We start from the raw sequence: 13,090 nt of genomic DNA, 5'->3' as shown, positions 1-13,090 counted from the left end.
TCATTTCAAAGCAAAAAAGGAAAATGCTATTTTTTTCCTTATTTGAGTAAAGAGTTGAGATTTTAGAAGTATTAATTATGAAAAGTGGGATTATTTCTGAAAGATTGTACTTTTATTAATATTGCTGCAAACAATTTCACTGAACAAAAGACCTAAGTTAGCATTATTACCTAATTGCAATATTTCAGAATGGCCAAGAATGCTTGATTTATTTATTCAAATCTCCACTTTAGGCCAATTTGCTGCAACGAGTATTTGAAAGAACAGAGATCAATATCATATTAAATATTGTCATTATAAATAACATGACTAGATTTACTTTTAATAGAATTATTGTGTCATTTGACCTGGGTGCTAGTAAGACATTTTACCCCTGTTTTAAATTCTGCCGTGAAGATAAAAATTCTTTTTATGAGTCAATTTTGGTCAGAAATGAGCAACATGCTTGGACAAAAATTAACTTTTTTTTTTTTTGCTCTGTATGTAACATTCTTAAATTGATTAACTAATTTATTTATTTTCAGCCGTCCAGCTTCGTTATCAATTTCTTCTCCTAGCAGTATGGAAGACATGAAGAACAGGGTGACAAAAATGTTTACCACACGGCCTACTGGTTCAAGGCCTAATATTCCAAATTTGTTTCAAATCCGCAGAGGGAAATAGTTCTCTTTTAAAACATTTTACATGTTATTTAGAAACTACATTTTACATATTTTATTTGTTCTCCTTAAATAGTTTAAAGATTTTATGTATGCAATGGTTAATGTTTCTTATTTCTATTGAAATATTGTAAGATCTGTTATTTTGATTATTTATTTTAAAGAATTTATACTTGTATGGTTTGTGATCTGTGTAGGCTTATTTTATTTGAGATGAGAAGTGTTATGTGTAACTTGATTGAGATGTGCAGAATATTTTTTAAAACAATGTTGTGATACTTATTTTTGAAGTGGAAATTATTGTTAAAGATATGGTTTTCATTGAATTTTTTATTTACTTACTCGGAAATAAAAGAGAAGATAACTCTATTGTACAATATTGGAATATAATTTTCAATAATGTAGAAAAATTCATATATATATTTTTTCCTGCCTCATTAAATACTGCATGACTTTAGTTATTTGATTTGATACAGTTATTTGATTCGTATAAAACCATCGTTATCCACAATCTGAATAAAATTTTTAGAGCAAGCTATTAAGTCCTATTTCTCTAAAGGTTGTATATAATAACATGTAAATATAATTATAATGCTGCTTATAAATATATATTGTTGGGATCTGTGATAAATAGTGGTTAGGTATAGCTTTAGAACAATGTGAATCAATTATTTTTCATTATATTATTATAGAAGCTGCGACTTCAAGTGGCTAATCAATGTGATCGAAGATCGAACTTAGGTTGCCCTACCCTCATAGAGTTTTCTCAACATGATGGTATAGGGCTGTCTAAGCAAAAGTGGTCCAATCATAGTGTTGCCATGATTTGAACTTCTAACAGTTGAGTAATTCTGTGGATTATCTGCAAATTTTTACAATTAAAAGTAGACATAAACTTCCCGCAAATAATGCTTATTCAGCTCAAAATTCAACATTTTTGCAGGAAAAAGATTATGTGATAACCTTACAAAATTATGCAGAGATTTTTCAGATCTCTGCAAAATCCCTTCTTTAATTTGAAGATACCTGCAGAAAATCTGAAGAGTTACTCAATTATCTAAACTTCAAATCATAACGACCCTATGATTGGATCATCTTTGCTTAGGCAACCCTATACCATCGTGTTTGTAATATTTTATGAATAACTTATAAGGAACTCAATGAGGATAGGTCAATCTAAGTCGGATCTTGTACTAATGGAAAAGTCTGAAATTTTACATTAATGAGGAATAGCTTAAAAGCGGGACAATTTTCATCAGAATGCTAATGGTATAGGAATTGTCATATGGTGTATAACTTCAGTTTTGGAAATTTAACTTCTAAAATTTAAAAAAAGTAATTAATGTATTGGTTTTATGGAATGACCAGCACATTTTAAAAATGTTTTTAATGTGCAAGGATGCAAGATTCTTTACTGTTAACTGAATTTTAATACCAATAAAGGCAATGAAGTTAGCACTTAAAAAATTCATTCTTTACTTGTGTGCCATTTTAATTTTCAACTTTATCATGTGCTCAAAAAATAGCCATTGTCACTATTTAATGTATACCTTTCATTGCTGTTTCATGGAAGTTAATATCGGTTACTAATTTTTCAAAATAATATAATAATTGTGCATAGAATTGTTTTTCATGAGTTGAGAAGTATTTAATATTTAGCAAAAGGTGTTGTATCAAATAAAATTTATACATTCCCTTATGGTCAGTACATTTTCGTTTTTCTAGTGCTAAATATTAAAACAGAAGGAACATTTGAAAAAAAAAAAAAGAGAGAAAGATTTTTTTAGAGTCTTAACTGTAGCTTATTTCATTAATTATGATTTTTTTTGTACGTAAGCCATTTTGTTTTGTGATGAATTTTTTACAGTATTGCAATAGAGAAGAGTGTCAGCATATATTTTTTAATTATTCATATATTTGTAAATAATGTACTACTTTTACCAGTCCCTTCATTCCATGAAAGTAATTTTATAGTTGATATTTATTACACTTGTGAAAAATTGTAATAAGCTTTTTGTGATATCAATAAAAATGATTTTTATTAAGACGTCTTTCAAATTTTATGCACTTTATCTCTGTACATTTTAACCAAAATCTAAAATACACTTTTAAGCTTTAGCTGTTTTTTTTTTTTTTTTTTTTTTTTTAATGGCTTAAGACGTTCAACAGGCTATACCAATTGCCTGAAAATAATTACTTGTCACCTGGCAAATAAGGATTTTACTTTGGCGACTAAATAAAATTATCAACCGGCCACTTTTTGAAAAAACTACCAACTACCAGCCACAATTAAATATTCATTGACTTTTAACTAACAAGTAGTTTCTATTTCCTTGCCCTTACTTTTGTAAAAGCAATTTCGAGATCCAGTGGTATAACTACATATCGCAAGACCCCACAAAGGAGGGGGGGGGGAGTCTGAAGGGGCCATAAAACTTTTGAGCTTTTTCATTCAATTGTATAAATTTTTTCCGTAAATCAAACTTAGTTTTATATGCTTGTATTTTTCGTGGGGCCCCCTACAACCCCAGAACCTATTGACTAAAGGCCCTGATCACGATATTGGGGACCCTAGGCCAAACACTTTTTCTGGGCCTTCTTGTAGCCAAACATTACAATTTTTACTGTTTGATAAAATAGTTTTAGCCATTTGAGGCCCCAAATCACAGAGGCTCTAGGCCACAGCCTAAAAGGGCTATTCAGTAAACAGGCCCTGAGTAGAGAGGAAAAGGTCTATGGCCCAACTTCCATGCATGAAAACTAAACCTTGGTTTAGTGGTGGCCCATCTCTCCATGGCAGGTGGCCTTCCCTAAGCAACCTGCCATAGAGAGAAGAGAAAATCCTTGAAAGGAAAAAGTCCTGACCATACCAGAGCCAGGAAAAAGACAGCCAAGAGAAGTTTTTAGGTTGGATCTGCATTGGAGGAATAGGGGTGGAAGTTGGAAGGGGCCTGAAAATTTGAGGGTTTTTTTTTTTCAATTTTTGCGTAAATCAAACTTGGTTTCAAATGCTTATATTGGTTCTGGGGCTCCCTAGAGCCCCAAAACCTATTTACCAAGGACTTATTGACCAAAGATATTGGGGACCCTATGCCTAATAATTTCCAGGGCCCCCTTGTAGTAGTTTTTGCCATTTGCTAAAATAGTTTTAGCTATTTGGGGACCTCAAATAGCAGAGGCTGCAGTTTAATTTTCCTATCTTTTAAACAGGCCGTGAGTAGAGAGAAGGGGGGCCCACTGTCCTACTTCCATACGTGAAAACCATACCTTGGCTCAGTGCAAAAAGTATCATATTGCCCTCCCTAGACCACCTGCTACAGAGAGAAGAGAAAATCCCTGAAAGGAAAATGAAAACAAGTAAAAAGTTCCGACTGCACGGGAGCCTGGAAAAGGACAGCCAAGTCAAGTTTTTTGGTAGGGTATCTGGAATGGGAGATTACTCCTGAAACATTAAGAAAAATCTCACAATTAGCCGAGATTTATGCTCACAGAAATTTGTCAAGGTTTGTATATGACTCGATGAACTAGTGATAGGCGCCCAAACTTGGCAAATTTCAACAACTTATAGTGATTGTCAAAATTTCATTCATGGGGGGGGGGGGGCAAGAAGGTTTAGGTAACATTTTTTCTTTTGTCACTGATCATCATAACAAAGCATAGTAAATTCTAGCAAATAAGATTTTGTTTAAAAACCTGGAACTTCCTTTAAGTTTTTTTTTCAAAGAGGAATGTTTAGTTTGAAATAAGACAAGAGAATCTGAAAATCCTTTGCTTCTACCACATTAAACTGCAGGTTGTTCAATACAAAGGAATGAGACCAGAGAGAATATTTTAGCTCATGGGACCAACCCTGATTCCAAGAAATGCAGCTGTTAATGGGCATTTCTTGGAATAAGTAATAGGGTCATTCCATATAAAATCAACAAATGGGCCGAGCCGCACCATTTTTGATTTTGATGAAATTTGGTTGGTAATATGTACCAACATCATGTACTCCAAAACAGCTTGTTTTATTTCTTGAAAAAAAATTTTCTCTGAGATATCGCTCTTTGTTTGTTCCACGGATGCGTAAAATTTGCCTTTTTTGACCTTTCTTCTGGGAGCTGTAGTGGATTTATTTATATTAGTCGAAAGATCAAATACGGCTTATTGTAAAGCTAAAAGAATGAACTTTTGTTTGTGCATAATAAAAAACTATTTAAGTTAAACCTAACTAGAAAATTTTCAAGGTCAAAGCGTGGTTAAAAAACTGCTGTTTTGGTTATTTTGGGAATGAAAATAACAACAAAGGACTTTCATTAACAGGCTAATTTTTTTTTCTGTTGCACTTAGGTATACATACTAGACGCAGAAGAAAAATTAAGCTACTACTGATAGTCCTTCATTATGAAAAAATTGCTTAAACTTGAGAAAAAAGGAAAAATGTACTTTTTCACCCTCCAAAAAAGCCCGGTAGGTAAGGAGATAAAAATCTAAAAATGCTATGGTAAGAAGCCGTCACATTGCCCTTTAAAACAAAACAAAAACTGTCTTGTTATTCCAAGGCGTAGAGGAGATATAAGGGTTTCAAAACTGAAACATTTAGGGGTTTTTTTTTTTTTTTTTTTTTTTTTTTTGCACAAGTTGGAATATTATGAGCGTTAAATGAATCTCTTTGTAAAATTTGTTTATTTAAAAAAAAAAAAAAAAGAAAATTGCCCTCAGCTAGCAGACGACATTTTCCAATAAACTGCTACAGTAAAAAACTATAGAATTAGACACAAAACATAATTGAGATAAATCAAATAACCACTTGATAAAATTTTACATCGCTAAGTTTTTACATTGTCCTTTAAAATAAAACAGAAACTATCCTTTTATTTCTTGGTGAAAAGCAGATATAAGCTTTTAAATAATACAAAACGACCGTCTGCATGCTATTTGATACAATGTTTAAAAAAAAAACATGCTAGTTACCAAATGAAACACATTTAAGATAAATTTAACTGAAATATAGTGAAATAAAATTATGTATAATAAATGGCGTTCAGGTTTAAGTAAATATTCTTACACAATATAATTTTACACAAAAATTGCTTTTAGTTTTTACTTCGTGTTTACAGTTTTGTGTCTAGCGTTTTACTGGAATTTTTTTGTTGACAGTAACAGCCTTGAATTCTTCTAACAGAGATGGCAAACGGACATGAAGAATCCCGAAGCTGACAGGAACAAAACTGCAAAGTTCTTGTTTGTGGGACAGGAATTGCAAGTTCGAACCTTGCCTGCAATTGATGTTTAGTGTCTTCAATATTTTGCTTTGGGCAAAATACAAATTCAATATTTTTGATATTTTTTGAGCAGTACTCAAACATATCAAGGGGATTTTTAATTTGGTTTTCTAATGTTCTTTGAAGACTAGCTTTTCTTCACAATCCTTTTAACAGCCCCACCAATACCGTCACATGGTCCCTTTCCATGGCATGTGGCGAAAAAATGCCACTCAGCTTTCATTCCAAAATCCTGCTGGTGGTAACACAAATTTATGAAATTTTTCTTGTTCTTGTGCTGGGCAGCTGACCCATCAGAAAAATAAATTATTCTCTTCAGATCAGGAAAGTATGCCTTTAAATTTTCAATTACTAATTTCTGGAAAGCGTGAAAAGCTGGAGTACTATGTTCTAATGAGTCACTAATTACGCAAAAGCAACGGTTTTTCAACTCCTCATTTTCTTTTAAGTATAACATAAAGGGATGAACTGTTGTTTGGTTGCTTGACCAATGTTATGCTTGTACTTCATCTTGTATAATGAAAGAAAAATTTTCAGAAAAGTCTCCCATTAATATATGCATTCTTTCTCTTGCAGATCTTTCTTCTTTAAGTTCATGAATTCTGTTTGTTTTTTTGTTATGAAATGATGAACTTTAAGTTTAACATTTCATGTAACTTCTCCAAATATTCTGCAAAAGGAAGAAGACTGGTTGACAGCTCGCAGCAGTCCAAAGATACCCATTGTGAACATTTTATCTCTGTTTCATTCTTTTCAAAATCTTTCTATCCTTCTTCAAGTATTTCCCGCAGCTTATCTGTTCCTGCACATTCACTACACTTTACAAGAATACAAGAATCTCTATCAGTGTTGCAGACCATACAAGTGAGGAGATACTTGTAGTCTATGTCTGATTTCAAGGCCGAGAGCATTAGTTTTACGTTCTGGTGGATGATGAATACCATACAGAATGAGTTCCAGATGCTCCGGCTAGAATACAGAATTTAGGTCTCAGATCTGCAAATTTTGAAAACCCTATCTTTATAAGGGGATATTTTTCCTTGAAAGCTCTGCAAAGTTCTTTAAGGTTGCATAAAATTAACCTTTTTTGGACATTAACTTTTTCTCCGTCAGGTTTTCTGACTGATATGCAGTCTCTTTGTCCTGCCAGAATTCTACTGTTCTCATTTTCGTAAAATTGATGTACAGTTTTGATTGAGTTTCATCAAGCTTATTCCTGGTTTTATTCTTTCGAATTTCTGGCAGAATACCGTCTTTTTGTACTAAATATTTGGATTGTCGAGCAAGGTACTGACTGACGTTAAATTCCCTCTGGATTTTATCAATGCTCCAACTACTAGGAACTAAACTTAAAATATTTACTTTTTCTTGTGTATAAAATACAACTTTCATTTTTTCTTTGAGCTTGTGAATTAGTTGTTCATACTCATTACCTAAATTACAATGCAAGTTTTGTGAGAAATTCTCATTGTCAGCAGAAATGTTCAAACCAAAGGCTTTACTTAGTTTTTCAGCTGCAGATTTAGCTATTTTACTATCTTTCTTCTTTAAAATTGAATCCCTTTCTTCAGCTGAACGCTTCTGTGCATTTACTGGAGAAATGTTAAGGGCTATGCAAGCTTTGTTTACTTCTTTGACGAGAGCAGGTTTCGGTTCAAAAGTGCCTAAGCACTCATTTTCAAGGTCACTATCTGTGTCTCGTTTAGAGGTTCTAATTTTGTCAAAACATCTTGAACATAACGCTTTTCCTGGAATTAATTTCAGATTAGAATTGCACATTGAAAGTTCAATTGATATTTGTCTTAGGGATTTTTAATAGATTTTGAGTGAATATTGTAGGGGTCGGAGCAAGATTTTCCATAAATATAAAAGTATCTGTTCAAAAACTTTTCCCTATGAAAAGTACAAACATTCTCTATATCACCGCACTAATTGAAAATAATTTTATATCTTCATCTGCGAATTCAATGATTGAATGTGATTCTGAATGTTTAGGGTAATGCAATTTATGACATATCTCTTTTGTAAAGATTCCAATAGAACAAGAGTCCTCCATCATACAACTTAACCTTTGTAACAAAGGTTTCGTTCTAAGAGCGCTGCATTGTCAAATCAAATAAAAGACTTGGGAGAAAAAGCAGAAGCTGAGTTGTTTATGAGAAACTTACATTATCTGCAAATTTAATTCTATGTCGTTTGGAAAACTAATTCGTTATTTGCATTGCCACATTGGTAATTATCGTTGACTAAAATCCAAAATTTAAAAAAAAAATTTTTTACACTTTACAATAAAACCATTTGTGCTATAAATACCAAATAGAACATAATTTTAAGTGGTTATTAGATTTAATTTAAATCGGTTTTGTGACTAATTATATCGAAAAATTAACAAATTTCACAAAGCAGATTCATTTAATACTCATAATACTCCAACTTGTGCTAAAAAAAAACCCCTAAATGTTTCAGTTTTGAAACGCTTATATCTCCTCTACGCCTTGGAATAACAAGACAGTTTTTGTTTTGTTTTAAAAGGCAATGTGACGGCTTCTTACCATGGCATTTTTAGATTTTTATCCCCTTACCTACCGGGCTTTTTTGGAGGGTGAAAAAGTACATTTTTCATTTTTTCTCAAGTTTAAGCAATTTTTTCATAATGAAGGACTATCAGTAGTAGCTTAATTTTTCTTCTGCTTCTAGTATGTATACCTAAGTGCAACAGAAAAAAAAATAGCCTATTACTGAAAGTCCTTCGTTGTTATTTTCATGCCCAAAATAACCAAAACAGCAGTTTTTTAACCACGCTTTGACCTTGAAAATTTTCTAGTTAGGTTTAACTTAAATAGTTTTTTATTATGCACAAACAAAAGTTCATTCTTTTAGCTTTACAATAAGCCGTATTTGATCTTTCGACTAATATAAATAAATCCACTACAGCTCCCAGAAGAAAGGTCAAAAAAAGCAAATTTTACGCATCCGCGGAGCAACGAAAGGGCTATATCTCAGGAAAAAAAATTTTTCAAGAAATAAAACAAACTGTTTTGGAGTACATGATGTTAGTACATATTACCAACCAAATTTCACCAAAATCTGAAATGGTGCGGCACGGAGGTTTCTGAAAATTTGTTGATTTTATATGGAATGACTCAATAATAAGTGAACAAGTCACATTGCCAAAATTTTTGATCTGCTCCCCAGAGTAACGAAACTACCCTCCATATGATCTTCTCTAGTTCCACTGCCTGGGTCTTGTTTTCCGAGTTTACAATAGAGGTTGAATAGGAGACTCTGTAATCTTATAAAAGCTTCTGCCACAATTCGTCAGTTCTACGGCCCTGAACGGTAGAGGAGTAATGAGTACTAAATCCTAGCAATCAAGTTTCTTTTAAAGGAAAAAGAATGCTAATGCATTAAAGGAAGATTTGGGGGTTGCATTCAGGCAGAGGAAGTAAAACTATTTGGAAAGATTTCAAAAGTTGTTAGTTAGGTAGGAGTAAAATTAACACTTTTTGCAGGAAAAGGCGTCTAGCATCAATGTCTGGATATACCCAAAGGATGGTAACTTTTTTTGCTCTTGCATTATTGATAGTTGAGTGGTGATAGTTAAAACAACTTAAGTATACTAATCAAAAACAATCTTAGTATATAATATTTTTAAATAAAGCAGTTATATTTCTTCTGTTGAAAAGAAATGATGGAGATTTTAAAAAAAAGCACCTTATTCTTTCTTTCTCCTCTTTGTAATGCATCTACTTGTCTACTCTTGATGCTGTAAACTTGTGACTACGCTTGTTTAAGTTGTCAAAAATAGCAAGATATTTTATAAATGGAACCAAAGAAAGGAGAATTGCTAAAGCATTTCAAACCAGTATCAACACCTACTGATGGAAAGGTAAATATTTTTAAACTATTCCTTTTTATTATCGAAATAACTGCTTTTCTTAAAAAATGAGTAGTTTTAAAATATTTAACTTAGTTAAATAAATGTCAATGTAGTCTGTTTTTCATATTTACTGGCCCGTCATTCCGAATTTTTCCAGAGGGGTCAAAGGGCACATATTCAATGCATATTGTGCCGAAAAACAACAAAAGTTACACCCCACACACATTTCTCAAAGTCAGCGAATCAGGAGGGGGAATAGTCCACAACTCCAGACTTTGAAGAGAAAAAAAAAGAAAAGAAATGCAATATAGCTATACTTTGTTTTTGGATTAAACTTTTTTGGTGGTAATTGCTACTTAATTTATGGATGATTACCTGAAAAAGCTTGGGAATCGCTGCATTAAGTGAACCTTCGTTCAAGACATAAAAAAATTTCAACTAAGATAGCCATTTGCTGAGTGAGTAGTGAGCCATTTGTTTTTTTAGGTGAAATATGTTAAAATGTCTTTACCATTACTTTTACCACCAAAATGTTTCAGAGTACTCTCATGCCTTGAAATATACCATAGCAAAATCTCTGCATATCTAATGATATTATGGTTTGCACTTTTTTAATTAAAGCGAAGATAGTTTTGTTTAATTCTTAGAGCCAACAATGCTATTTTACTTACATCAAAAATGTGACTTCAAATTAATATGCAAACATTTCATTTTTGCTGAAATTAAAAAACTTAAATGTTTAAAAGAAAAGCGAATCACAGAAATCACAACCATCAATAATTTTTTATTTCTGTCAAAATGCAAACTGCTTCTCAGAGCCAGACGAACGTAAGTCAAAAAATGGCAATTTTCAGGATTTTTACTTCTTTATATGTAGAATTCTTTTCTGCATCAAGTCATCATAATGTTTCTAGAAAAAAAAATTACTTTACAACAACTATTTAAACAGCATGATGAAAAGTTTTTTTGTTCTCCTGCAAAGTAGCAATAATGTGACTAACATTTCTCTGGCTATGAAGTACAGAAATAATTTTTGCATTTTATCGGTGTAAGATATTTGAAATTTTATAATTTAACCAAAGGAAGAAAAAATTGTTCAAAATAAAATTTCATTGGAAACTTTTCAGCATACATTTATTCTATATTCAAGATTTAGAATACCAAAGAAAAATAAATATATTCAAAATATAATATGAATAAAATAACAACAACCATGGTATCTACAAACCAAATGAATGCATTTGATTAAAGGATTTTTCATTTTAAAAGTTCCAACTATTATTAAACAGTATTGTAAACACAATAAATCCAACAATATTGATTATGAATATGAAATCCATGCAGATAAAACATGACTATCTTAAAAACGACTGGCTACAAGATTACATTTTTAGTGTTCTTGCATTTAAATATCAAAGCTTTAAAAATAAACAACTAATAGATTCCATGTCGAGCTCTCATATGCAAAGTTCTTTGGTATTTTTGGATAAAGCTAAAATTGCATACTTGGCAAACGTAAGGACGCTCGTTATTGTGCCATAGAATATGTCTCTTCAAGTGGCTACTATAGGTAAAACCTCGAGAACAGATGTCACATTTGTAAGGTCTTTCATTGGTATGAATTTTGAAATGCATATCAAGTCTCTTTTTGGTAGTGAATACTTTCCCACAAATATCACAAGTACTGCGTTGATCAGGCATATGAACTAAGCTGTGGTATTTTAAAGCTCGTTTATTTGTAAACGCACAGCTGCAAATAAGACATTTAAATGGCTTTGTTCCACTGTGGATGACATAATGGATATCTAATGTGGCTTTAGCTGTAAATGACTTGTTACATATTGTACAAGTAAAAGGTCTAACATTTTGATGAGTAAGTTGATGTTTATTGAAGTTTGAGAGTCTAGAAAATTCCCTGTTGCAAATGTCACAGACAAAACGTTTGGGCTTTTCCTTATGAGTTGCAAGATGACCATCTAATTTTGCTCTAGATAAAAAATATCGGTAACAAACTTTGCATTTGTAAAATTCAGGGTCATGACTTTGTGAGTGTAAGAAGCTTTCTTCTTCCGTTTCAAACGTCATCTCGCATGAATCACAACATAACTTATGGCTCAACTGATGAGCTTCAAAATCATTCTTATTATCAAACACTTCATCGCAAGCAAAACACAAATACTCTTCTGTAGTATGCTCTGCGCAGTGATCAGCGAAATCTTCGGACTGAGAAAAAGTTTCACCACACGTTTCACATGTTAACGCATTTCCTTCAGAGTGCGATGCACTATGAAGATTTAAAAATATTTTTGACGAAAAGGATTGTTGACAAACATCACATAGATATTTATTTTCAACGCAGTTGCTAGTGGAAGGTAAGATTTCAATTTCCGGATTTTCATTTTCAGACAAAGATTCAACTTTCTCTATTTTTATTATGGACAACTCCGTACTATTCACTTGATCAGCCATAAATCACATTCAATAAAAAAATGATTTAAACATATTAAATCCAAATTAAGTACAATAGGCTTAGCAATATCTTACAACCTTTGTCGAACACCGAGTTTCAAAACGTATCTTTGCAAATTAGAAAACAAATTATCAAGAGTTAGTTTTTAACTATTCTTGCTGTGCAAGGACAGGAAAAGAAAATATATAATTAGTAAATTATAGATTCAGAATTTGCTTCGTGTACAATCGTTGCCATAGCAAAGACTGATATAAACAGCCAGATGGCGCTGATCTCGTCGAAACTAAAAAAAAGGGCAGGAGTTGGAAACTTACTGGAGTACAACCGATTCCACCAGATAAAGCAGCAAGCACTATAAATCACTGAGAAAGCTAGAGTCCCTAATAAGGACTCTAGAAAAGCAACTTCCCACAAGATGGCGTGGTGTTGGAAAAAAGTATTGATAACTTATCAGTTGGAGGCAAGGCACTTAGTATGCAGTCCTCGACATAAATACAGTTGAAGTCAGTTGTGACTCTTGAATAGAATAGAATAGAACTTATCACTTCAACTTTAATTATCCTTTAATGGAATGAAAAAGACTAACTTACGCAGAAAAATATCGATATACGAATGTGATAATGCTTGCGCCCGTTTATCGACCGGTAGCTTTCCTGTCAGTTGATCACATGGCAAATAATAGCGTCAGCTCCAATGCTATAGCATACGCTGACGTCAGTCATGTGATCAATCGACCGGTTGAAGTCGGCGAACATAGCCAATGTCGACTTAAATGTCGAAAATTTACCATTGGAGATTCCCTCAAGGGAAGGGA

General features: G+C 32.4%; 2 protein-coding genes across 2 annotated transcripts in view; one reads left to right on the top strand and one right to left on the bottom strand.

Annotated features, from left to right (window-relative positions):
* The window catches only part of LOC129225918 (RAB11-binding protein RELCH homolog), a 93,389-nt gene extending 90,735 nt beyond the window's left edge, over positions 1 to 2,654 (top strand). The window contains exon 24 of the mRNA XM_054860451.1: positions 525 to 2,654. Coding sequence (XP_054716426.1) covers positions 525 to 663 — 139 coding nt within the window. The 3' untranslated portion in view covers positions 664 to 2,654. The remainder of the gene's footprint in view (positions 1 to 524) is intronic.
* A 7,976-nt stretch (positions 2,655 to 10,630) lies between these two features.
* On the bottom strand, positions 10,631 to 12,516 carry LOC129226209 (zinc finger protein 239-like). Its single transcript, XM_054860809.1, has one exon. It carries the CDS (start codon positions 12,273 to 12,275, stop codon positions 11,241 to 11,243), a length of 1,035 nt encoding a protein of 344 aa, XP_054716784.1. The 5' UTR covers positions 12,276 to 12,516; the 3' UTR covers positions 10,631 to 11,240.
* Positions 12,517 to 13,090: the final 574 nt, after the last annotated feature.

Source organism: Uloborus diversus, chromosome 7 (genome assembly GCF_026930045.1).
Source record: "Uloborus diversus isolate 005 chromosome 7, Udiv.v.3.1, whole genome shotgun sequence".
Classification (NCBI taxonomy): domain Eukaryota; kingdom Metazoa; phylum Arthropoda; class Arachnida; order Araneae; family Uloboridae; genus Uloborus; species Uloborus diversus.
Note: the sequence above shows the minus strand (reverse complement) of the source record. Positions and strands in the feature narration are given on the sequence as shown.

Bases quoted from the DNA above. Each gene is read 5' to 3' on its own strand.
- LOC129226209 (XM_054860809.1), bottom strand. From the start codon at position 12,275: ATGGCTGATCAAGTGAATAGTACGGAGTTGTCCATAATAAAAATAGAG.